The 19,920-nt window shown below is 36.1% G+C and overlaps 1 protein-coding gene across 1 annotated transcript in view; it reads right to left on the reverse strand.

Moving 5' to 3' along the window:
- Positions 1-19,920, reverse strand: part of ALDH1A1 (aldehyde dehydrogenase 1 family member A1) — a 54,977-nt gene that overhangs the window by 8,927 nt on the left and 26,130 nt on the right. The window contains exons 4-10 of the mRNA XM_068973701.1: positions 19,551-19,680; positions 17,893-17,954; positions 16,214-16,342; positions 14,780-14,893; positions 10,440-10,542; positions 8,332-8,516; positions 5,057-5,221 (exon numbers count right to left, since the gene is read on the reverse strand). Coding sequence (XP_068829802.1) covers positions 5,057-5,221; positions 8,332-8,516; positions 10,440-10,542; positions 14,780-14,893; positions 16,214-16,342; positions 17,893-17,954; positions 19,551-19,680 — 888 coding nt within the window. The remainder of the gene's footprint in view (positions 1-5,056; positions 5,222-8,331; positions 8,517-10,439; positions 10,543-14,779; positions 14,894-16,213; positions 16,343-17,892; positions 17,955-19,550; positions 19,681-19,920) is intronic.

Below are 19,920 nucleotides of genomic sequence, written 5' to 3' on the forward strand. Positions count from 1 at the left end.
TTTTCTAAATCCAGCTTGAACATCTGGAAGTTCACAGTTCATGTATTGCTGAAGGCTGGCTTGGAGAATGTTGAGCATTACTTTACTAGCGTGTGAGATGAGTGCAACTGTGTGGTAGTTTGAGCATTCTTTGGCATTGCCTTTTTTTTGGGATTGGAATGAAAATTGACCTTTTCCAGTCCTGTGACCACTGCTGAGTTTGCCAAATTTGCTGACATATTGAGTGCAGCACATTCACAGCATCATCTTTTACTGTTTGAAATAGCTCCACTGGAATCCCATCACCTCCACTAGCTTTGTTCATAGTGATGCTTCCTAAGGCCCACTTGACTTCACATTCCAGGATGTCCAGCTCTAGGTGAGTGTGAGTGATCACACCTTCGTGCTTATCTGGGTTGTGAAGATCTTTTTTGTATAGTTCTGTGTATTCTTGCTACCTCTTAATATCTTCTGCTTCTGTTAGGTTCAGACCATTTCTGTCCTTTATTGAGCCCATCTTTGCATGAAATGTTCCCTTGGTATTTCTAATTTTCTTGAAGAGAATTTATATTCAGTATTTCATATAAATATACTTATGTTTTATATTGACTATAAGGCACTTAGCACATAGTAAACAATCACTAAATGCTATTTTGTTATCAATAAAAATAATAGAAAGTACAACCAATAGCCCTCAAACCACAGACCATTATAAGCTACAGCAAATATTCCTAAAAAATATTAGCAATTAGTGTTCACCAATACCTACAAAGAATTATATACCATCACCAAATGAGGTTCATTCTAGAGATGCAAGGCTGATTCAGCATTCAAAACTCACTCGGTGTATATCATATTAATAGAATGAGGAAAAAATACCACATAATCATCTCAGTTGATGCAGGAAAATCATTTGATAAAATCCAACCTCCTTTCCTTTCTTCTCAACAAATTAAAAATAAAAAGGCATTTCTGAACCTGATCAAAGGCATTTAGGAAAATCTTACAGGTAACATCATATTCAATGGTAAAGACTGAAGGCTTTCCTCCTAAGATAGAGAGCAAAAAGACACCCATGTTTACTGATTTTATTTAACACAGTCCTGGAATTATAGCAAGTGAAAAAGGCAAGAAAAAGAAATAAAAAGGCATACAGATTAGAAATGAATAAAATTGTCCCAATTTGTAGATGACATAATCATCTGCATATAAATTACCAAGGAATCTCCAAAAACATTCTAAAATATCCAAGTTCAGTGATGTTACAGGATACAATAAAATATACAAAAACCAAGTGCACTTGTATTAATACATACTAGCAATGAACATGTGCATGTTGAAATCAGACATAACCATTTACTCAAAAAATACTTAGGTATAAGTCCAATACAACATTCATGGGACTTGTATACTGAAAACTACAAAGTACTAATGAAAGAAATAAAAGAAGATATACATAAATGGAGAGACCTACTATCTTCAATAACTGGAAGTTTTAACACAATAAAGATGTTAATTCTCTCCAAACAGACTTATATGTTTAACACAACTCCTCTCAAAATTCCAGCAAGATTTTAAAATACTTATGAATAGGTTAATCTAAAATGTATATGGAAGAGCAAAAGAATCAGCTTAGCTAAAACAATTTGGAAATGAAGAATAAAGTTAGAGAATGCAATCTTTCCAATTTCAAGACTATTTATACAGCTACTAAAATCAAGAGAATATATTTAATATTTTGTAATAATCTATATTGAAAAGGATCTGAACAAGGATCACTGAACCACTTTTCTGTGTACCTGAAACTAACACAACATTATAAATCAACTATACTTCAGTAAAAATAATTACATTTTTAAATGGAATATGGGTAGAGAAATAGACACATAGATCAATTGAAGGGTAGAGAACACAGAAATTAATACACAAATACACATAACTGAAATGCTGACAGTTGCAAAAGTAATGAAGTGGAAGAAAAACTGCCTTTTCAACAAATGATGCTGGAGCAATTGAACATATAGACAGAAACAAACAACCTTCACTTAAATCTCACACCTTGTATAAAAATTAACTTAAAATGGATCACAGACTTATGTGTAAAACATAGACTATAAAGCTTTTAGAAACAATAAAAAAATTACACAGAAAAAGTTTTTTTTTGGATCTAGGAGTAAACAAAGTATATAGCTCATAAGAGTTTACACCAAAAATACTATTCATAAAAAGAAAAATGAATAAATTGGATTTCCTTAATATTAAAAACTTTGGTCTGAGAAGGACCCTGGTAAGAAGATGAAAAGACAAGATACAGCCTGGGAGAAAATATTTGCAAACCACAGAGCTAAGAAACAGTAAGTGTCTAGAATGTATAAGGAACTCTCAAAACTCAACAGTAAAAAGCAAACACTCCAATTAGCACATGGGCAAAAGAAATCCTTTTATCAAGGAAGATATCAGATGGCAAATAATCCCAGGTAAAGATGTTCAATATTACCAGCCACTGCTGCTGCTGCTGCTAAGTCCCTTTAGTCCTGTCCAACACCATAGATGGCAGCCCACCAGGCTCCTCTGTCCCTGGGATTCTCCAGGCAAGAATACTAGAGTGGGTTGCCATTTCCTTCTCTAATGCATGTATGCATGCTAAGTTGCTTCAGTCGTGTCTGTCTCTGTGTGACCTTATGGACAGCAGCCCTCCAGGCTCCTCTGTCCACAGGATTCTCCAGGCAAGAATACTGGAGTGGGTTGCCATTTCCTTCTCCCTAGCAGCCACTAAGGAAATGCAAATTTAAACCTCAATGACCTACTACACCTATCAGAATGGCTAAAATAAAAAATATTCACAATGCAAAAATAGTTAGCAAGGATGCAGAGAAATTGGGATCATTCATATACTGCTAATGGAAATATGAAATTGTTCAGCCACTCTGGAAGATTCAGTTCAGTTCAGTTCAGTCGCTCAGTCATGTTGGACTCTTTGCGACCCCATGAATCGCAGCACGCCAGGCCTCCCTGTCCATCACCAACTCCCGGAGTTTACACAGACTCACGTCCATCGAGTCCATGATGCCATCCAGCCGTCTCATTCTGGGTCGTCCCCTTCTCCTCCTGCCCCCATCCCTCCCAGCATCAGAGTCTTTCCCAATGAGTCAACTCTTCACATGAGGTGGCCAAAGTACTGGAGCTTCAGCTTTAGCATCATTCCTTCCAAAGAAATCCCAGGGTTGATCTTCAGAATGGACTGGCTGGATCTCCTTGCAGTCCAAGGGACTCTCAAGTGTCTTCTCCAACACCACAGTTCAAAAGCATCAATTCTTCAGCGCTCAGCCTTCTTCACAGTCCAACATTCACATCCATACATGACCACAGGAAAAACCATAGCCTTGACTAAACGGACCTTAGTTGGCAAAGTAATGTCTCTGCTTTTTAATATACTATCTAGGTTGGTCATAACTTTTCTTCCAAGGAGTAAGCGTCTTTTAATTTCATGGCTGCAGTCACCATCTGCAGTGATTTTGGAGCCCCCAAAAGATAAAGTCTGACACTGTTTCCCCATCTATTTTCCATGGAGTATTGGGACCAGATGCCATGATCTTCGTTTTCTGAATGTTGAGCTCTAAGCCAACTTTTTCACTCTCCTCTTTCATTTTCATCAAGAGGCTTTTTAGCTCCTCTTCACTTTCTGCCATAAGGGTGGTGTCATCTGCATATCTGAGATTTTTGATATTTCTCCCAGCAATCTTGATTCCAGCTTGTGTTTCTTCCAGCCCAGCGTTTCTCATGATGTACTCTGCATAGAAGTTAAATAAGCAGGGTGACAATATGCAGCCTTGACGTACTCCTTTTCCTATTTGGAATCAGTCTGTTGTTCCATGTCCAGTTCTAACTATTGCTTCCTGACCTGCATACAGATTTCTCTAGAGGCAGGTTAGGTGGTCTGGTATTCCCATCTCTTTCAGAATTTTCCACAGTTTATTGTGATCCACACAGTCAAAGGCTTTGGCATAGTCAATAAAGCAGAAATAGATGTTTTTTCTGGAACTCTCTTGCTTTTTCCATGATCCAGTGGGAGATTAGCAGTTTCTTAAAAAGCTGTATCCACCGTATGACCCAGGAATTATATTTCTGGGCATTTACCCCAGAGAAGTGAAAACTTACCTTTACACAAAAGCCTGTATACTGATATTTATAACAGCATTATTTAAAGTAGTCTCAAACTGGAAACAGCCCAAACTTCTTCTTCAATGAGTGAATGGTTAAACAACTATGATGCACTCATACTATGAAATACTCACCTATAAATAGGAGCAAATTATTCTTATATGCAACAACCTAGATATATCTACAGAGAATTATGATGGGTGAAAAAAATGTCAATCCAAAGGTTGCATGACATATGAATTCACTTATGTAACATTCTTGAAATGACAAAATTATAGAAATAAAGACGACATTAGTGGTGAAAAGAAAGCTGAGGATTGAGGATGGGGTGGCCTAGGAGGATATAGATCTGGCTATGAAAGGGAAACATGAGAAACTCATGTGATGATAAATGTTCTATGTCTTAACTGCATCAATGTTAACATACTCTTTGTGATATTATAGTTTTATAAGATGTTACCTATTGAAGGAAACCGAGTACATGGGATCTTTCTGTATTAATATTTCTCACAATGACAACTGGATCTACAATTATCTCAAAATAAGGAGCTTAATTTTTAAAAACTGCATATCACTTTATTCTTTTCCAATTATTTTCAAATATATTATTTCCAAAGGAGAAAAAAGCATCAATGAATGTGGAATTGTATTTTCCATTTAAGTTTGTGAAGGAAACATCTAGCAATCGTTAAGCATCCTTATCTGTGTTCATCTGGAAATTCTTGGCCTGACCAATGAATTCCTGACTATTTTTAGTCTTAATAAAAAATAATCATTTATCGGTATTAGAAATGAAGAGTAACATTTATTGAGAAAGGTGTTCAAAGAGCTGAGTATGTTAAAGGAATACTTTGTATATATCCATGCAGACAAAATATGGCAAAAAAAGAGAACAGAACAGAATGAAACCATTTACCTCCTCTTTGGCAATGCGCATATCATCAGTAACATCAGAGAAAACTGTGGGTTGGATAAAGTAGCCTTTATTCCCCCAAGGGCCTCCGCCACATTCCAGCTTGGCCCCCTCCTTCTTCCCACTTTCAATGAGGTCAAGTATTTTTTCATATTGTTCTTTATCAATCTATTGGAAAAATATCACATGAAAAGTTAGAAAAAGTGGCAACTTTTAAAGATAATAGTTTGTCCAGCCTGTAAATAAGGGTTTCAAAATGCTCAGATATTGTTATTAAGTTACATATTCCAACCAAAACAGCTGACAGAGGCTCAGATTCATTGTTGGGCATGTTTAATTCTCATGACTTTTCTGGAAAGAAACCTTGAAGATAAATGTTTGTATTTAGCATTTGTTTTACAGTTATACAAGAGAAGTATATTGGCACTGCAAACATGTGTATACCTTTTCATGTGTGTGTGCCCAGACACTAAGTCGTGTCTCACTCTTTGCGACCCCATGGAACATATCCCAACAGGCTCCTCTGTCCATGGGATTTTCCCAGGCAAGAATACTGGAGTGGGTTGCTTCCTCCAGAGGATCTTCCTGATCCAGGGATTGAACATGCATCTCTTGTGTCTCCTGCATTGGCAGGCAGATTCTTTACCTTGAGCCACCTGGGAACCCCATATTTTTTCATACAACTGTCATTTACTTACACAGAAAGAAATGCCTGTTAATCATCAGCCAGTCTTACCTGGAAACTGTAATACTGATGGAAATTAAAAGACAGAAGATAAAAAAGAAAACTTTGATACTGGGTTTCATTAGACATGGTAGTTATAAAGCAGATGCTTTGTGACTTCAGGAAGACTTTCAGATCTTTAGACCTCAGGATGAGATTCTTCTCCTGACCACCCTCTGTGGCCAGGTCCATGCTGACCACATCCTAGTTATCTCACCCACTTCAGGTCCCTCCAGGGCAGTCAACAGGTCTGGTTCTAATTTCTGACCTGTCCTGATTGTTGCCAACCTGCTTTGTTAAATGGACCACATCTAAATATATTTTAAGAACTACAGAACTTAAATATTTTATTAAACTATATTTTTATAAGGAAAAGAATGACTCCAGAATTCTACCTGGGAACATCAGGAGCACATACCTCATCTCCATGCACTAGAATTGGGCCTACCTATTACCTCAGTTCCTACTTGGTGCGGGGGGAAGGAGGGGACTCCAAATCACTGGTGAAGACTGCCTTGTCTCAGATGTGGCTGGAGTTAAGATTTAAAGGGAAAACACTGGAGATCCAGGAGTTAAGGCGAAAGCCTCTCGCCAATTTACCTTGTCTCTACTCACTACTTAAAAAGTTGTTCTCTATCTTTCTCTTTGACACTACAATCTCCTATGTCTTCTAAATCCCAGGAAAAGGCTTCATAAAGTTCTCAATGCACACAATCCAGCTCCTATATCCAATTAGATTAAGCACTATGTATATATATATATAACAAATTCTTCCTTGGTAAAGTCCTTTTCCAGTTTGATTTCAAAGACCAGAATGTGCATTTCCTCAAGGATTTGGAAATAATCAGTATTTTTACTTGAAAAAGAAATTATAATATCCATATATATATATACACATAATTTTATATTATAAGTTATAACACATATTAAAGCTTATAAATGAGTGTCTCCATAAGCTCTTTCTTATAACAATAGAGAATATTTTAAAAGGTAAAGACGTCTCATGGACTTTTAAGTCTTTGCCTTCTCAAAGTCCCAACGCATCTACTTTTTCTACTTATTCAATGCAACCTGTGACCAAAATCTTTTCACTTATAAAGATTAAATTATTATGTTAAGCAGTTAGATCACTAGATTATTCACTTAAGAACCTTATGGATGGAAATTTACTTCAAGTCTATTTTAACTTCCTTCTCTTAGGAATAATGAAGTGTCCTAGCTTAATTTTTGAGCCTCTGGTTAAATCTTGCAGATCCCCTGATGGGGAGAAGTATTGCCCAACAACACTGAATATTAAGTTATATTCTCTTCCCTCATTCTCTCTTCTTATTTCCTTTTCTCTTCACATACATATATTTCTATCTACCTATCTATCCATTGATATCTATCATCTATCTATCTATTTATTTATCTATGTCTTTTTGATATATTTGTCTCAAATAGGAAATGTGCTTTACTTTTCCATAGATAGATATTTAGAGAAAGAAATAATCACAGGTAAAACCTTAGAGTCTCATACTTTCTTAGAATAGGAGACCAAATCAAAATTGACTTTACTATATGTCTTGGCATCCATATGAAAAGTTACCAAATATGATCAAAATTAGCAACTACTTCTATGTACTCACTAAACACAAAGATAAATATAAAATATAACAGGCTTAGACTTAACAAAATGTATGTCTTTTTTACCAGTTATTTTAGGGCTTTTAGGTTTCAATATTTGGTATTGCCTAAGTCCTAAAATCTTCCTAGTTGAATATCTTGGCATGAGGAGGAAAATACAAGACAGCCTCTTAGCTTTCTACACTGTAAACTCTATGAGATCACGTAAAAACTCTGCTCTGGATCAAGACCTCAAAGAGCAGGAGTAAATTTAGCACCTAAGGTCCAGGATCTTGAAAACAAAGAACAAAGAACTGTGTAAGGGAGAGGGAAAGCTGGGCTTTAGACAAGAGAGACACTCTCACTGACAGTGGTTCTAAGCCAACAGAAGAAAATGGGGACCCTCAGGAATAACTGGGCTTTACCAACTAAAATGGGGAGTTTGGTACAAAGTCAGAACTCAAGACATTTTAGGACACTCGTGCTATTTTTAGAAGGTCAGAGTGACTAAAGAATTTGGAAAGAATTTAGTCATGCCAGCTGCCTATATCTGTGGGATGGAAGCTGAAAAAAAGGATTGATGCTGAGGATGAAATAAATGATAAGATGGTATAAGAAATTCCAAGTGGATAGGAACTGTATATGGGACATCAGAGGTGTACAGATTGAGAAAAACAAATCTTTAGTATTTGTTACTTTTCCTCATGTCTTTAATTTCCAACATCTCTTTAACTGTTTCTGGATGTGAAAACTGGGCAACATAAAATCAAGATACTTTCTTTATCACTGGGAGTTCAATTCATTATTTTTTTAGTCACTAAACAGATGCAATATCATCCCCAAGGAATATATGTGGATGGGAAATAATCATATTCAATTAAAACCAGACCTAAAGAAGGTACTTTACTCTTACGCCCTGTGGACGTTATTCCATCAATTTTACACTCACCTGAGGGCCTTGACTGACTCCTGGGGTCAGAGGATTTCCAAGAACATACTTTTTCGCCCGCTCAACACTCCTTCGAACAAACTCATCATAAATTGATTCTTCTACAAAGAGACGGGATGCAGCTATACAACATTGGCCCTGGTGATAGAATACTCCTTGGTGTGCAAATTCAACAGCATTGTCCACTGCAGAGAAGACATTCATGTTAAAGAAAAGGCATTTTCTAAAAATAATATATTTTTTATATATCTTTCTTTTAGAAGTGATATGGTGGTATAAAAAAATCACGAGTCATGTAGTCAAACATAGATGCAATATATTCTATCTCTTACCAGTCAGGTGACAAATGAGCCTTTCTGATCCTTTATTTGATACTCAAATGATAGTAAAATAGTAAATTCTGAAATATAATGGTTATCAATATGACTTTAATATGAATAATTACAAAATTTGGAAAGTAATCTATGATTAAATCTTACTTCAAGTGACTTTTATAAGTATCTCCATTTATAATTCAATGACTGAATATTTCTTTCAGGTCTCAGGTTTTAACTAATGACAAAGAAAATATAAAATATCCACTATGTTAAATAAAGATGTAAAAACATTCTTATATACTCTGATCAGTAGAAAAAGTGGTATTTCTAAGAAAAATCATAACCCCCTCAAAACCCCAAACAATTAATATTCAGAACTGCTCAACCACCTTACAACCCTATTCTATGAAAATTTTTCCAAATTTATCTAAAGTGTGCCATGTTATTTCACATATGCTTATAAATTCTTATCTGTTTATTTGAAATGGTTACATGGGTCTTAAAAAGAGGAAATAGTTTGTTTCATTAGTAGATCCTAAACTACCAGAAGAAAGTTTTCTTTGCATTTTAATTTTATGAATGCGGGAGATTTAACATTATAGCAACTGGCTATTGCTATCTTTATTTGGGGCCTCCCTTGGTGGTTCAGATGGTAAAGAGTCTGCCTGCAATGCAGGAGACCTGGGTTTGATCCCTGAGTTGGGAAGATCCTCTGGAGGAACATGGCAACCCACTCCAGTATTCTTGCCTGGAGAACTCTGATGGACAGAGGAGTCTGGCGGGCTACAGTCCATGAGGTTACAAAGAGCTGGACACGACTGAGCAACTAAGCGTAGCATCTTTATTTTGCAAACTAATCACATATGCTTAAGTTGTAGTGAAAGGATTTTACAGAAAGGTTTGGTAAAATGAGAAATCATGTCATGTCTGTAGAATGTATAATAAGGTAGCATGCTCTAAAAAGTTGATTGCCTCAAACAAATAATGCAGCTCTTAAAGATACAGAGGAATGTTTGATCGTTTTCTGCTAAATTCCAATTAGGAAATAATTGTGGCAGTCTACTTGATAATATAATCAGGATGAACTTAGGGTATAATGGAGTCTTATCATAATTAGAGATTTAATATATGTAAACTCAACTATACCTGCTAGAAAAAAAATAATGAAAGGAATTATTTAAATAGTTGGTGTCCTTTCCTCTGGCCATTTCATTCAATGAACGTGTGATCCAGACAGAAGGGAGATGACAAACACACACCTTGCTGTTTTTCCAACTGGTCTACTGCAACATGTCTGAGGGTATCTTACCACACTTCAGGTGGTGCTAATATTTAAAATATGAAATTAAGAATATACTTTATGCCTCCTAAATGCATAACAATTTCTCTAGAGTTCAGCTGAGAAAACACCAACTGAGCTATGAAGGAAGCCTCATAGGAAGCAGCGAGAAAACAGCTGCTGCTGCTAAGTCACTTCAGTTGTATCCAACTCTGTGCGACCCCATAGACAGCAGCCCACCAGGCTCCCTCGTCCCTGGGATTCTCCAGGCAAGAACACTGGAGTGGGTTGCCATTTCCTTCTCAATCTATTCCTAATTAGGAAGAAATTGTGTCTGTGTTGGACTTATCTAGGCTTTATAACTTCAGGACAGTTTGACAGATTTTTAAGAGTGTATTTGAACTCTGGTTAATGCCTTACACTTTGACATTAGAAGGAAACCCTTATCTGTATGGTACTACCCAGCCAAAAAAGAGGAAGTGTGAGAAGTGAGCAGAGAGGCTTTTACTCACAGTCGGCATCAGCAAACACAATGCAAGGACTCTTTCCCCCGAGTTCCAAGGAAACCCTTTTCAGATTGCTTTTCCCAGCAGCTTCTTTGATCAGTTTGCCAACCTGAAATGGAGCATTACAAAGAAGGAGGCTTATATCTGCTCCCATCAAGGCAAGTTTCTTTAGCAATTTAAATTTATATGACATTTGTGGGAGAAATGGGAGAAATGGCATTTTTTCAGATTTGGCTGCTTCCGCTACCAAGGCTCTTCCATCCAAACATAAACATATGATATATCATGAATACAGATATATTGAATGTAAGAACTGATTTGATGTACATGGTTTTACTGTACATGGCACAATAGGAGTTTACTTTTCATTTTAACCAGAGCTTCATCTTTCTTCTGTTCAATCTGATATATCATGATTCAACCATAACTTACTCTATTTTGACTTTTCATCCCTCTGTTGAAATACAGAAAACTCTATCCATATCCAAACAAAGTGGTATATTTACCACCCCTGAATCTCTGCTTCTCAGTACATTCTAACCCCAACTTGGGCTGCCTCTAATCCTATCATTCCTTAGGGTCCAGCTTGTATCTTAGCTCCTCTTTAGCATTCTATGATGACTCAAGATGAATGTGACCCTTTCTTTGATCCCCAGTAAATTCCCTCAAAGGAACTCTGATTTCAGAGTTTCCCATGGATTGTATCATTTGCAAAGACATCAATTTCCCAAACAGATGTCACCTGCCTGGTAGCAGTAACTGTTTCTCTCTCACTCCCTCTTTCTCCTGCTGTCCTCCATACCTTGAATATTGGAACTTGGAGAAAGAAATTGGATCTGTACTCTGTGCTGCTACTTTAGTTAGCTGGAATCTTGAACTTGTTTCTTTAATGCTAGTGGCCTATCTTCAGGGAAAGAGTTTTCTTTTTTTTTTTCCTCTGCAGATCACTTCCCATCAAGATTATTTTCTGTAGTTGTTTATGTTTTTCTCGTGTCTGAAACCTGGTCTGTTTTACAACTGTTTCCTCTTTATTATTTCTTATTGAAGTCTTAGTACACTAAAATGATCTTTGCTTTTCTTTTTTACAAGATGATTCATTTTATCTTGCTTCTTTCATTCTCTGGATCATTTTTCTTTTTCAAGGCATCAATTTCAATAACAAGTTTCTATCCTGACTAAATAAATGATAGGTAGACATTGCTGAGTGTGTGTTTAAATTTTAAGTGACTACTGAACTGACCCCTACTGTGCTTTACAGAGTAAAGCATTAATTAATCTGCTAATATTTTCATCTTATGTAAAAGTTACATGCCCCAAATCAAACCTATAAATGTAAGTTAATTAAAATAATAAACTAAAAGTAGACTGGAAATGGGGAAACCCTATTTGAAATTTCTATGATATCTTATTTTGCTTCCACAACATATGAATATTTCTCATGACCAGTTTAAAAAACTGAATTTTCATTTGAGGTGATTAAGAATTTTGTATTTCCTAAAAAATATTCTTTGCTTTTTTCCCTTTGAATTCTCCAAATTCTTTCTGCATCTTTTTTATTTTATGTTTTTTTTTTTTCTTTTATTGGCTTAGAAAGATTTGCTGGAGATACTTTATTAAAGTAGATAATTTTTGTCTTGGGGAAGGGAGTAAAATCAGAGGTATTTTTCTAAAAGCTACAGGTGTTAAAAAAACTAGCATGAAGAGTGGTTAGAAGTATGAGTGAGAAAGAAAGGTTATACTTTTGTTTGTGTAATTTGCAGATAAAAGGTTTGCTTGAGTTTTCCCAAGTTCAGTTCAGTTCAGTTCAGTCGCTCAGTCGTGTCCGACTCTTTGCGACCCCATGGACTGCAGCCAAAGGTCTAGGTAAAGTCAAAATAAGGAAGAATCAGTCTTTTCCCCATACTTTTGTTTCCTCATTTGGAAAAAAAGTAAAACTTTATAATTTTTTTCTCAAAGAAAAGGTAAGCACTGGAATGAAGAGAAGGGAAACACTGTGAAGACTGTGGTAAAACATACGTTCCATGATATTGTGGCATTGCCATGTGGGGCAGAAGTAGCAAATGCTCATAAAAATGGTCTACCTTAGCACATCTCATACAACATGGGTTGATCACTATTTTAAACGAATCTCATGAGACATTAAAATTCTAACCTTGCCAGAAGCATCTTTATAATGAGCATAGCTGCTGTAAAGGACTGCAAAAATATAAAATCCATGGTTTGCCTCTTTCATGACACTTGGCAAGTTCACTTCTACCTGCCAAGCCACAGACTTGAAGCTAAAAGAGGATGACCCAGAAAGACTGATTTTTCTGTGTGACTTCTAAAGTCATCTTGCTGCTGCTGCTGCTGCTGCGAAGTTGCTTCAGTCGTGTTTGACTCTGCGACCCCAGGGACGGCAGCCCACCAGGCTCCCCTGTCCCTGGGATTCTCTAGGCAAGAACACTGGAGTGGTTTGCCAGTTCCTTAGTTACACTTAATTCTTTAGTACTCAATCAGAAGTAGTTACTATACTGGTTTCTGGAGATAAGAATGGATAAGACAGTCTTTGAGAAGAGTCAGCAAAGTGGAGAGAGATACAAAACAAACCAAGGAGCAAGTGCTGTTACAGTTATATATCAAGGACAATGGGAGCACAGATGGAAAGCTTTTAAATTTAGGATGCTCCTGGGACTGCAGAGAAAGTCCAGGTGGCCTGGGGTGGGAGCCACATTATGGTAAGTGTGGCCATGCATGAACAAAACTTATGGGAGTGAAAAAATACAGGGAACGATCAGAAAATGATGGGGCAGTGATGAAGAAATATTATGTGGAGAGGGGACCTCTTCCCTCACACCTGAACTAGTGTGAAAAATTAGAGTAAGGGAAGGAACAAGAGAATGGAAATGACTATAGAACACATAGTAGTCATGCCATTTAGTGGATACTAAGTGCTTTTAATATGTTTAATATGTGGATACTAAATGTTTCAGTTTAATCGTAGGATGCTAAGTGTTTTACTACTCATTAGCTTATTCAGTTTCATTTGGTACAACTCAATAAGGCAGATATTATTATTCCCATTTTACATATAAAGAAACTCAGCTTTAGCAAGGATACTTAACTTTTGGAAGGCACACTGCCACAAGGGGTAGACTTAGCATTTGAACACAGATGTTTCTTAGTTTTCTAATATCAAAGTTTTGGGGGAGAGGGGAAGATAAAGTGCTCCCAAAGTGCTGTAGAGTCCCAGGGATGAGCTGAGACAAACAGGCAGTGCTGTGGAGATGGCATCTGGGAACAGCAGCCTCTGACTCAGACGAGCTAGAAAAGCGTGTGGGCCAGACCAGGACCATAAGCAGTGCATGGGCCCTGATGAAGATCTACAATACTAGGCCAAGGAATTTGAAATTTTATGCTTCACCTCCTCTGCTATGATTTCTACCTGTGACTTCATCATTTTTCAGTTTATTGCTCTATCTCAAACATTCCCAACTGTTTTATCCCCAGACTCCTGAATGAAGAATTGGTTTTCTCCTATCTCAATTAGGAATTTGTAGAATGTCAACTTTTTCTACTCTATGTCTATAAACCAACAAGAAAAAAGTATATAGTTATCTAGCTTAAAAAGGATCAAGAAAAATAAAATTTTATTTTCTATTACTTTAGTTCTCTATGTAAACTTAATTTTTATATTGAAGTGGCTAATCAGGAGTATAAAATAATCAAATTAGCTTTCCCTTACTATCTGGAATGTTCTTCCCGTTTCTTTCTCCACAAAGTTTTAAAAAGTAAACATTTTCAACACCCAGAGCATTTAGAGAGCATTTACCAGCTCTCATGTCCTCTGAAGTGCCTATGGCTGGGATCCTGTTCTTTCACCTTTTGGATAGCCAAGCTGGAGCCAGTGAGGCAGAAAAGTTAGGATCCAGGAAGCTAAGCTGCTGGCTTCTTTTCTAAATGTTCACGGGAGAGTGCCAAATAAGGAGCTAAGGGTGAGGCTCTGTTCTTTGATCTTCCTAATCTACAGGTTAAAGTTACAATTCACTCATACACATCACTGTGGCCTAATTTATATCTTCTATCATAAACCTTACAAATCATATGACAAGTTCTGATCAGTCATATTTCTCGTCACACAAAGTAATAACATACTAAAAACAGTTTACTCCAATCCTCCCACATTGGTAATAGGTATTCCGTTTCATCTCAATGACATCTGCTTATGTTCTATAAACATGTTTGAAGGCTAGAATAAGGAACAAATCATTAAAAGAACTTTTGTTTTAAGGAAATGTCGGCTTAAAGGCAGTAACATAAAACACGCTTCTGACTGCTTCACTACTGGCCTAAGTAAATGATGTTACCTCTGTCGATCCTGTGAAGGCCACTTTGTCTACATCCATGTGAGAAGAAATGGCTGCCCCTGCAGTAGGCCCATAACCAGGGACAATATTCACTACTCCAGGAGGAAACCCTGCCTAAAAGACAAGCAAAACAGAACAGTTGGTCATTTAATTCTCCAGAAAAAGAGGAGAGTATGGAGCCAAAGCTCCCTCTTGATTCTGATCTTATGAGTTACTCTACAAGGAAAGATTTATCTAAGTGGTTTTATCATTTATTATTCTTATTTCACTGCTTAGCTCACTTAACCTCATGGGTTGCATTAAAGTCCGCGTTTGACTTTCATGGTTCTTTACCCCAGTGATGGCTGTCTCAAATTTCATAATACTAACTCAAGATAGTATGTGTAAAAGTGTTTGGTAAATTATCCACATGGAAGGAAAACAATGTCTTTTATTACCCATTCAGCAAAAATAAGAAGCCAAAAGGATGTTAATATTTTTAGCTTCTACCTGTTCATTGTCAGGACATACTAATTTGTTTGCAAATTATTATCCACATTATTTAATCAGAAAAAAATGTTAGGTTAAAAATGGTCACTGAATTCATGATCAAGCATCACAGATTGATTCCAATACCAATTATAGAATTATCAAGTATAAAGCAGTGTGGCGAATGGAACAGCACATTAAAATTTCATGTTATTTGCATCAGAAGTTCTCATTTTGACATTTCTTTTGCCTACTTTTAATTTGAAGTGCAGAATATTTTTAAGATATGGGTCCAGATTTTCTAAATTTTAAATTTCTCAGAACTAATGCTTATTTTTAAAATATTGGTAAGATATGAAGGAACAAGGACAAGAACTTGTTTACAAGAAAAAATAAAACAACCTGGATAGTCAAAATTTATGAAAATAAATTTTATGTGTTCTTTTGTCAGCTTTTGAGCAAGGAAGTAAATGTAAAAGAAACTGTAATAGGTAAGAGAATATAAACTTATTCCTTCACGGGTGAATTGTTTAGAAATAATATAGCCCAATACCACAAGCAAGCTCAGAGGACTCCAACCTTCAGACAGACCAGTTTAAATAAATATGCAGAATTTCCAAGTCATTAATAGCAGTTATAAACCAACTTACATTTCAACATTTGGAAGAAAATCATACCAATTTCAACATGAAACTACGTTTGTGAATCTTGGGCAAAAGAAATAAAAAAGAGCTCATAGGTGACAGTTTGACATAAAGCTTTTGAGTCTGACTTCCGGTCTCCCTTTGGGCATAGATTCATTTGGGTTGACTGCCAGAAATCCTTGCCAATAGCCACGTGTAATGTGTCCCCACTGGATAGGTGCCGTTGGCAGATAATGTAGTTTATAGTAGCACCAGATGAGGTCTTCCTACTATCAGTTAGGATTCCTGAGATCATGCACACATTTTGATTTAGCAAACATACCTCTTTTATTAAAGATCCCATGTGAAGAGCAGTCAGAGGGGTTTGCTCTGCTGGTTTGACAACCACTGTGTTTCCGCAGCTAAGGGCAGGCCCTATCTTCCAGAGGAACATGAGCAACGGGAAATTCCACTAGAAAGCAATATGTAACAATAGATTCTTTGTATTATTGAAAGCCACATTTGCTAATCTAACTTCTACATTTTATGCTCCCCGTAGATGTTAAATAAGAATTGTGGTAGTTTTGTTTAAGCATCTGTTATATCCTAATTAAGTTCATTGCTCAAAGCAACTCATAAATGCTAAAAACAATAACAACAACAACAACAAAAACAAACTCCGAATAAACTAGATACAGGAAGAGAGTAGGAGAAAGTCATAAAATTTTATCAAGTGCTATTATTTTGAGTTTATTTTCTACCAGGAAAAAGAAATCACTGCATGGTTTAGAAAACAAACCTTACTATTAAATATGTTAGAAGTTGTCTGTGTTTAAAAGCGTAACTATTCCTCACTCCTTAATAGGTCTTTAATTATAACTATTTACCCAATAATAATATTTAGTAATATTTACTTCCACTGAAAACAGCTTGCTAAAGGCGGAAGTCTAAAGTCTGGAGACTGACAGGTTGGTTCAAATCTCAGCTCAATCACTGAGCAGCCATATGAATTCAGACAAGTTCTATGCACTCTATGTATGATTTCATCATCTGCTCATGCTGACAACAATTCTCTTTACTTCAGAACGCTGTCCTGAAGATTCATAGAGAAAGTGGTCCAAACGTGTAACACAATGATTGGTTCACCACAGACAAACAGTAAATATTAGCAATTACTACTATTCAGGATTATGTAGTTTTATGGATTTTATTGGGAGTTTTGAACTAACAAGCAATTTCATTCAAAACATTGGTACACATATATTTTAGTCTCGTTGGAACAAAAGATAGTCATTACCACTTCCTCATTTAAGAACACCAGGGCATTTTACCATCTTTTTTTTTTTTGCCTTTTTGAATATGTCATTTAAAGTAAAATCATTGGAAGTCTCCTATTTGTTGGACTTAAAAGGAAATCTTCATGATTCTGCATAAACATGGTACTTTCTCAAAGAAGAATATGGAGAATCAAAGCCTTTTATCTAAAGGTAAAATATATTCCATACTCTGCTTCAAATGCCTCTGGCATGGTTTCTTTCATTTAGTTAAGAAATTTCATTCATGAATTTGAACACTCTGGTTGCTGCTATTCTCCATGCTGAGAAGTCCCAATGCAGATATATGAAGTGTTAGAGAGCAGTTGGCCATACTATACTTCATTAAAATGGCTGGTGTCTTGCACAATGACTGCTTTGCTATGTACATGTTAATCGTAAGTCTTAAACAGAGTTTACAATAGAGCTTTTTGAAACAAACCTTAGGGTAAAAGGTTAAGATTTGGTGATATTGTACTATGGAAACACACTCAAGAGATGTACAGAGTATAGATAGGATTTAGATTATCTAGTTCGTATTCAAAGGGTATAGTCACAGAGAGACCTAAGTTCAAAAATGACTATATTTGCTCCACATTTAGCAAATATCTAAGCATTCATTTGTGCCTGAGAAAGCATTATTACTAAATGAAATAGAATTGGAACTCATTTCTTTTGAGACTGAAAGTTACATAAGGGAACAACTTACAGGAATGATTTGACCACACACACCAACAGGCTCACTTCTTGTATATGTAAAAAAGTTTCCATCTGGAAAATAAAATGCACAAACATTTATGGACAAATGTGCTTGATAGTCATAGAATGGTGGTTTGGGGCTGATGTGAGAGGAAGATATAGACAATAATTTAAAAAGAGTTTATATTTCTGATTATTTACAAAATGAAAAGCCTAAAATAGGGTGAGCCCTCAAATAGTAATTTGAAATAAGAGGAACCATAAAACTGAGTTAGGTGCACAACTGTTGAAGATCTGAATAAGTTTATTCTATCTCTGATCCTCCCAGAGGACTACTTTCTAATTCATACTCATTCTCAAAATTTCCTTTCTTTCATGATAAAGGAAATAAGAGGTGTATAAATAGGAAAGAAACAGAGCTCTGTTTCTGATGACTCAAGTTCAAGCAGTAATTTTTAAAGTGCCTAATATAATTTTAAAAATAGTAAAATTAAAACATAGTAGAATTAAAAAATAGCTCTCTATGAGTGGCAAGTTTTTCCCACTGACTTGTTCTAAAAAGTCCTCTTTTTTTTTTGCCTACCAAATGATAAAAGCAAATTCTCTTAATCTATGAAAAAGATGTCAGAAGTAGAAAACATTTCTTTTCAGTCTGGATCTGATTGACTCATATGCCTCAATGAATGACCACATGTGACCTTGATGTGCTCATCCTAAGTTTGCACTATGCTTTGTGATTTGTTCTGTTCTAGTTCCCACAAAAATTTCCTGGCTGTCATAGCAAGAGGGCCCCTTGTCAAGATGTATTTGTACTCTAAATGGCTTCTCCTGTTTTGTCAAAGGTAAAACAAAAGTTTCTAAAATACCCACAGTTCTTGGTCCCACCATGGTCTCTCTCTCCCCTTTGCACTTCCTTGTGCTCACTTCTAAGCTGAGGACTGCTCCAATTAGAAGGAAATGCACATCAGGGCCAGTCCTGGAGGATATTTTGTTTTCAGAGTCAGTAAGTTTATATGAATTAAATTCAGCTCCTGGTGTTTTCCAAATTGATGTTTTTCATATTCTTATCCCATTATGTGTATACTGTATTAAAATACTAAAAAGCAAACATATTCACTCACACAAATTCTTAAGCTATAAACACAGGCTCATCTTTCTGTGAAACTATTTGAAACAAATCAATGTGAATTAGTTTGTTTAATTAGCCTGCTCTAACTATACTGAGTTAGACCAGGCACACAGAATGACCAGAGCTTACTCATACTGAAACATACAAAGAGGCTTAAATAATTACATTATAGGAAGAATGTAAATGTCACTGTTGGAATAAAACCCAAATAAATAATTTCAGAGGCCAGCTTTGAAAAGTTTCCTTAGAGAGACAACTGCTTAAATCAGTGATTGTGGGCATACAGATGTTCTTACTCTAATATTTTCTAAAATATCTGTAGTGTTATCTTCTGCATGATTATGCTGGAACAATTTTAAAATCCATATGATGAATCTTAGCAGAACTTCCAGGTTCAGAACTGCATTGTCTCAAAGTCAAGAAGAAAATAATTTTCCCCTACTTGGTTGACATCTTTAAAAGGGAGAGTTTGGAATTATTCATCTCTACAGTATTCTCACCCCTACCCTCACTCTGGGTGGTTTCCTAAAGTTACTTACCCATGGGTATTGTACGGCCCTGGATCTTGTCAGCCCAGCCTGCACAGTAGCGTAGTGTTTTTATGCAGCCTCCTAAATCCATCAGATATGCATTGGAAAATAGTTTTCCACCATTCATAGCCTCCATTGTCTGAAAAAGAGATCATCCCAAGTCTAAAGTTCCATAGAAATTTTATGTTAAAAAGATAGTTAATATTTCATCCTTTCATGGCAAACAGATGGGAAAACAATGGAAATAGTGACCGACTTTATTTTCTTGGGCTCCAAAATCATTCAGATGGTGACTGCAGCCGTGAAATTAAAACACACTTGTGCCTTGGAAGAAAAGCTATGACAAACCTAGACAGCATTTTAAAAAGCAGAGACATTA

The sequence above is a fragment of the Capricornis sumatraensis genome, chromosome 6 (assembly GCF_032405125.1).
Source record: "Capricornis sumatraensis isolate serow.1 chromosome 6, serow.2, whole genome shotgun sequence".
NCBI lineage: Eukaryota > Metazoa > Chordata > Mammalia > Artiodactyla > Bovidae > Capricornis > Capricornis sumatraensis.